Source organism: Lactuca serriola, chromosome 1 (genome assembly GCF_051521515.1).
Source record: "Lactuca serriola cultivar US96UC23 chromosome 1, Lser_US96UC23_V15, whole genome shotgun sequence".
NCBI classification, from domain to species: domain Eukaryota; kingdom Viridiplantae; phylum Streptophyta; class Magnoliopsida; order Asterales; family Asteraceae; genus Lactuca; species Lactuca serriola.
The window spans coordinates 99,412,420-99,419,972 of NC_136408.1; the positions used below are offsets into that span (position 1 = coordinate 99,412,420).

The 7,553-nt window shown below is 33.3% G+C and overlaps 1 protein-coding gene across 1 annotated transcript; it reads right to left on the bottom strand.

Annotated features, from left to right (window-relative positions):
• Window positions 1–3,663: 3,663 nt before the first annotated feature.
• On the bottom strand, window positions 3,664–7,001 carry LOC145095984 (guanosine nucleotide diphosphate dissociation inhibitor 1). Its single transcript, XM_079033781.1, has 12 exons — window positions 6,785–7,001; window positions 5,895–5,957; window positions 5,723–5,806; window positions 5,532–5,639; window positions 5,282–5,454; window positions 5,086–5,197; window positions 4,915–4,995; window positions 4,680–4,844; window positions 4,478–4,602; window positions 4,180–4,390; window positions 4,008–4,082; window positions 3,664–3,912 (listed from the first exon to the last, which is right to left on the bottom strand). Exons 1-12 carry the CDS (start codon window positions 6,869–6,871, stop codon window positions 3,862–3,864), a joined length of 1,335 nt encoding a protein of 444 aa, XP_078889907.1. The 5' UTR covers window positions 6,872–7,001; the 3' UTR covers window positions 3,664–3,861.
• Between the last annotated feature and the right edge of the window lie 552 nt (window positions 7,002–7,553).

Below are 7,553 nucleotides of genomic sequence, written 5' to 3' on the forward strand. Positions count from 1 at the left end.
ATGTGTAGATCTGTCCTAAGCCCACAACCAAACAAGGAACAGGAAGTAAAGCGGAAATCACACATTCCACTGCCTATCGGATATTATTTATATATAACTCCGATGTATAAACGAAGGAACTATAGAATTAATAATTAAGGGTCCTTTATGTTCTACTAGTTTGTAAATAAGTGTTGAACCTTTTGTAAATATGTTTCTAGTTCCACTCGCTATATTGTAAAGCATTGTTTTCAATAAATAATCGTATTTGTTTTCAGAAAGTTGAATTGTAAATTGTTTATTTTTAAAATAATGATGTTTATCCTAGAAAATCCTATATTTTCCATAAAACCGAATTGTAGTCTTAAATGTTCCAAGACCGAAAAGTACAAATATAATTACCATACTTAGTTTGATGATACCTAGTTTTATTTATAAGTAGAACTAGTTGAAGATGTGTTTGCCCTGTAAAATAGATGTGATGTTAATACCCTCCTATGATCACTTAGTACATATGAGTTGTATATAACCGAGATCGAACATACAGTCGAACGGGTGAATCTGCCCTAAGCCCACAACCAAACAAGGAACATGAAGTAAGGCTGAAATCACACATTCCACTGTCTACCAAACATTAATTTTATATAACCCTGATGTATATGCTAAGTAATCACAGAGTTAATACCCCTTAAGACTGTTTAAAAAGTATATTACTATGTAAATATGTCGTTGTTTTCTCCATGTGAGCTCTTATAACCATATTATAACATAAGATGGCCTGATCGCGACGTTCTTCAGGCGTCAGTATGTTAACGACATTTGTCACCCCAAGCCTGTCGGCCTAACTGTAGCTAACAGTTAAGGTGTGGGCTTGTTACTCCCGTATAGATCTATGCATAAATATCTCGCTCTCCCTACAAGAGACTCTGGTTATAAGTCAGGACTTTAATGGGTACTTATATAAGTACGTGAAGGCATCTTACAAATTGCTTCAACAAATTTACTAGTAATAAAGCGAAAAACCTTTTTGTAAATAACATGTAACTTTGTAAAATAGTTCCTTTGTTCCATAAACTATACCTATTATAGTTTATAAGTTTATTTCTGTGTTATAACCTGAACTTGGTAAAATAGTTTCATATGTTCCACAAAATATACCTATTATAGTTTATAAGTTTGTAAATTTAATAAATTTCACGTTTAAATACATATGAACGGTAAGAAAACATAATAAGTAAATTATATTTTTAAACACAAGATTTCTTGTGTTTTAATTTTATTCGCCCCTAAAAACATTGAAAAAGCTTGGAAAAATATGGGGGTATGAACTCACCTTATATGTGGTCGTGGTTTAGATAACGAGCTAAAACGGTGACTTCGAGCTAGTATACGGGAAGGATATCGTAATCCTAGTGGTATTAAACACATAATAATGTGTGAATAAAATGGTCTTACTAACACAAGTGTTTCTTAAACACTAAATAATATGAGGAATACTTTACAATAGTATCTTAAGGATGGAGCTTCAAATATAGTTTCCAGGGGAGTTAGGTCTTTGATTCTTGAGAATGGAAGGAAATATGGCTTGCTATCTGAGAGAGAATTGTAATAAATGTTTACTGGAAGTGTATCAAATGGTTCCTAATTTGTATGTTATATAAGGTGAATGAGATAATGTTTGCATTGGTATGTGTAACTTATCGTATTGGGAAAACAAATCACATATCAAGTGGCTAAAATATCTAGATATTAGGAGGGTTTTCGGCCAAGTTTCCACCTAGAGCACTAGAGATTTCGGTCCTTATACCTTTGTGTTTACGGCCCTAATGGGCTTTGATTTTGTGATTTCGGTTATGTGGACCGAAAACCCAAAGTTTCTTGAGTTACAACCGAAAACAACCTTGTACCTTGATTCCTTGGACCATAAACTACTTGAAATTAGATTCCTAGGCCGAAAACTCAAGTAAGGTGGGTTATATTATGGTTCTAAGTTAAATCTTTTGACTTATATTAATTTATACTAACATAAATCAACATAGGTTTCAATCTTACACTTAGTTATTATCTTTATAAACATGCCTTCATGGTTATAGCTAATACAATGAAATAAGGTGACAATATGGTTTCACTTATACTTGGTTAGGGTTTAGACCTTGTTGGTTCCAAAATTTTCCGGTTGTGGCAAACGAGGACCTCGAAACACTACAAAAGCATACACATGACAACTTCCACCTAGAAGGAAACTGCCAAAAGCAAAAACCAATTCATGAGTGCAATACATGAATAAAATAAATGGAAAGTATCTTCATAGTTGACAATGTCGCTACACCTGGATCTTATGCAACAAAATGTTAGGCTCTTTCTTCAACCTTAGGCACCTCAGCCCTCCACTGGCATCCAGCTGACATCTTCCATGCTAAAGGTATGGGATCCTACACTTTACAAAAACGAGGAGAGGGCAATGATACGGCTGACTCGACACAAACTCTTGAATCCCCGTATTAAGCATACTCAAGTATCGCAACATCTGCACCGGCTCTGAAGTGACATACTCTGAACAGAAAAGGTTTCTCTCTGTAAACATCTTGGTGATCTCCGTTACCGACTCGGTCGTCTGCTTGAGCGACAGATACTCATGTTCCAATCGCTCTCTCCCCACAAGTAGAACATACTCCCCACAGAACATCTCCAGAAACTGCTCCCAAGTTATCGCAACCCGCTCTACATGCGAAAAGTTCTGGGTCACAAACTCCCACCAATCCTTCGCACTCTAGCGAAGAAGATCCAGCGCAAATTTCACCTTCTAGCCCTCGGGACACAAACACGTGTATAAACATCCCTCCATATCATATAATTTTCATATATAGTTGTTTAATTGTTTTTTGTCACTAATATATTAATTTTTGACATTATGGTTTGTGTAATGGATTGTGTTTTTTGTATGTATGATATTTTATTTTTCATTATGAGACTTGAAATATGTAATTTAGTTTGAGTAATATTTGCTATGAAAATAGAAAAAATATTATATATTTACAAATCGTATGCATTTGGTTTGTCATAAATTTACGGCATACATGTATGACCTAGAATTACGACAAACACACAAAATGCATTTTATTACGTATAATTACGACTGGTTTTGTATGTTGTAATTCATAATATTTTTATACCAAATCATGGTCGGTGAACACTATTTTCATACGATTGTGATAACTGCTTAACTTCCTAAACGTATATATTAAACAAATAACTTTTTTCACTACCAAATACCACCATGACCATTTTTTAAATTAAACTTATACATGAAGATTACGTTTTCCAGACGGGCTGAGGGCGGTATCGCCAATACTACTAGCTACACATTCCTCCACCCTCGATCCGCCAAAAGCAAAAAGGAACGGACTAAATAAGTCGTTTGAATTAGGTGTGAGATTGGTACGGTACCAGTTACTTATTTCTTAAACTATGTTCCGTACCAGTTATAGTTTGTACAAAAAAATTCTACCACAACCTTATCAAGTATAATAAGTATCAACTTCTTTGGTTACCAAAAGTTTGAAGAATTTAATATTTTATTTATTAAAATGTTAGTTTTTATTTTTTAATAATGTGGTTATGATATGTAAATGATTGTACTAATAATCATACTTAACATGCTAACAAAAGATAAAACACCAAGCATTAAAATAAAAAATAAAATAAAATAAAGTACACAGTGACCGAATTCCTTCCACATTTTACACACACAACAAATTACTTCCACATTTTTTTTTATATAATCTTTTCAAAGCTAAAAATATAAAAATTCAAAGCTTCAAGTAAAATTCATCATCACCATAAAAGTAGAAACCCCAACACATCTCCAACTCCATCGTCTTTCTACTCTTCAGCAGCACTCGCAGCACTTAGATCTACATTCAAATCAAGAACCTACACAAAAACACTCACAAAATAATTATCAATTTCTTTTTTTTAAATAAAAAAAGACAAACATATCTAAATTTTTAAACAAAAACAGATAATACCTTCCCAGTTATCATCGAGTACATATTGAGCACATCAATCACAGTCGACTCAAAGTGAGTAGTCGCATCATAACTCTGCAACACACAACAAAAGAATTAAAACATTTACATTCCCAGTCCCTGGTCATATCTGAAAAAATGAGGGACCAAAAATGTAAATGTATAAACTTACTGTGGATATGAAGCAATTATCAAGAGAAGGCTCATTGCATGGTTCATATCTATCGTAAACATCATAAAAGATTTCATCAACTGGGCCTAAAAGATCAAGCCCTGGTTTTAATTCAATTTCAGGTCGATCACTTTCAGCTTCTGTTGACACAAACGCAATAAACTTTCCTTTTGGAGCAACATTGTGAGAATATGAAGAACAAAACAGATACCTGAATAATTATCAACAACAAAAAAAAAAAAACAATTATTTATTAATATATGATAAATCTTTATTTAAAATACTTTAATAAACTCACATGTCAGATTTGCGACCTAATTGCTTTTGTGGAAGAATAACTTGAACTGAATGTGAGTCATTGGTGTTTGGAATCGGGTGACTCATAATGCAAATTGCTCTTGCAACTTTCCCAACTTTTCTCACCTGTTTTTTTTTTTTTATAAAATTTTAAGAAACAATTTTTTTATAAAACTTTGAATTTAAATTTAACTTATTTATACCTTGTTGGACAAGTAGGAAGGATCACAAACAACTTTTTTGCATTTAGCAGTTTCACCCTCTGAAGTGACCCCACACACTTTTCCTTCTTCATCAAACTCCACCTTGCATTCAGGTTTGTTCAACATGTAGGTCCCACCATACACAGCACTCAACCTAGCAAATGCCTATAAAATATATGTTTTTTTTACAAATAAGTATTGTTGATATTGTTTGTAAATAAGACGTATATTTTACCTGAGGAAGCTCGCCTAATCCATACAGAGGATAAATGTAAGGAGACCCTCCTTGGAAACGTGCAAGTGACTCCGCATAAAGCTAGTGGCAAAATCATAATTTAATAGAATAATTAGTTTAGTTGTAAATGGTAATTGTGTTTTCACGAATGAGAATTTGACAGGTGTCCACCTTCATTTTTTTCACTGTTTCAAGTGCGGGTTCGTATAAGTAACGATCATCTCTGTGTAAAGCTAATGCATGGCCAATGAAGTCCACAGTGTTGTCATCAAGACCATATTTACTAGAAAAAAAAAATATGAACTTTATTAATTTTATATGGAAAGGAAATTTTTAAAAAGAAAAAGTTTAATGTATAAATAAATACGCGATAAGCTCTTTAGTTGAAACACGTGTGAGGTCCATTCCTTCATGGGTTTTGGGGTCGTTTTCATTGTAGTCTTGAACATAAATGAAGAATTTGCGAGCACGACGTTTCTCAAAAATGCCCATGAGAGGAGACTTGAGAGCCTCCATGTCGGTTGCAGGAACTTTGTGTACCTACAAGGGTAAAATTGTCCAAAAAAGTTTAGAAGGGAAGTAGAGACAAGTGGGAATATAATATAGTAATGTATTACCTTTCCTTTGTTGTAGACAAAGCTTCCATCAACAGCTTTGAAGTAAAGATATTTTGTGACATCAGTGTGGATGAGGACACGTACAAGAGCACCATTTGCCATTATGAACTTGAAAAAAAAAAGGTGGGATGTTATATTGGATGGATGATGAAGAGGGTAAAATTGTAAATATGGAAAAGATGGATGGATACCTTGGGGATCATGTCCACATTGTAATCTCTACTTGAACCTAAGTGAGCTGGAGGCTTGTCACTTCCTCTGAATTTCTTCCATAGCTGTTGGTTTTTTTGTTGTTGTTTGTGTTATTAAAATTTTTTTAAATGAAATTGAAGGTTTAGAAGAGATTTGGAATGGAAATAAAACCTGAATAAGGTTGAGTGAGGTTGATTCTCCACCATAATAGTCATTCCTGTCCATGTGGAGAACCTGATATACAGATATAAAGTATTAGAGACATAATTTGTCATATAAAAATTTGCAGAGATTAATATATTTAGTAAAAGGGTTTACGTTTACCATGATTATAGTATGTAAAGGAATTAGCATACAAAGATTTAGAAATGTTGCATTTTGATGAATTATCATAGAATTATTGTATTTTGAGTTTATTACACATATATTCTATAAACCATAAAGCAATGAACATAGATGAAACTTTACTTGAAATTGAAATTCAACAGCTATACTACGGACTTCACATGGACTAACAAGTGATAAGATAATTATTACATATTTATACAGATAAATTAAAAGTTGGATCGTGATCCAGATCTAATTTGATGTGGATTTAGTTAATTTCACTTGCTGTCAACTTCCATATCAACATATTCACCATTACATAAAAAATAACTGACGTTGAAAATGTTTCAATCACTATCTATTAACACACAAGTTTTTTTTTCAGAGAACGCAGTGATCCCCCTATCACGATGCCCTATATTTGTTATTATAAGCAATTTGAGTATCTTCAAAAGTGATATACACATTTTGGAGACTATTCAGACTTAAAAGTGAACTCAGATGACTTTCGTAATCTATTTTCCTTAATTAATAGAAAATTTTTCATCCACATATTGATGATCTCAGATCTGATCATTCGGACAAACAATCGGGAGCCAATGTTGACCTAAACCAACGAAACCAATAAAACCATTCGTATAAAAGAACAAAGATTTAATCATGACCAAGTCATAACTATAAATCAGGAAGAAATAAGTCAGCAGGCGTCGGATTTAAGTGAGAAGAACTAATACCTTCAGACCATCGACGGAGAGAAGACCGCTGAGGATGCATTCCTTGAGACCAGTACCGAGGACGATGACATCATACTCTTCATCCATGTTGGATCGAATCGGCGATTTCCCCAAAGGGCAAAACGTAATACAGAATACAGATCGAGTGAAGGTAATCCGGAAGGAGTTAGGGTTCCCAAATCGAGTCAAAAGCGTGTCTTCCGCGAATTTATATATCACCGGAACACCGAAATATGCTTTGCTTAAGTAGACCAGCAGATTTCGCTTTAACTTCCGGAAAACTGCAAGAATAGTCCCTGTACTTACGTTTAGTTCATGGTTTTCCTTCTTTAGTATTTCTTTACATTTTCAGTTTATAAAAGCTATTTTTACTAGAAAACTAGAATTTTACCCCCACACGTTGCCGCGGTTGTAATGTATTTGGTAGTGATGTATCTGAGAAATAGTAGAAAATAAGTTGTTATATGTTGAATAAAACCCTATGAAGACTTAAGTTGGCAAAGGGAAATCACTAATAAAGTCTCAATACTTTGGTTTAATTTACGGTTTAATCCCAACATTTATTTTTTAAATGAAAAATCCTGATTATCTAGTTTTACACGATAATTTGTCATTTTTTTTTAAAGAGCGTAAGGATTGTTTCGTTAATTTGGGCAAAACATAAAATAATCGGGAGTTTTCTGTTCAAAAAATAAAATTTGGGATTAAACCGTAAATTGTCCGAAAATATTGGATTTTATCGAAGATTTTCCCTTGGCAAACCACAAAA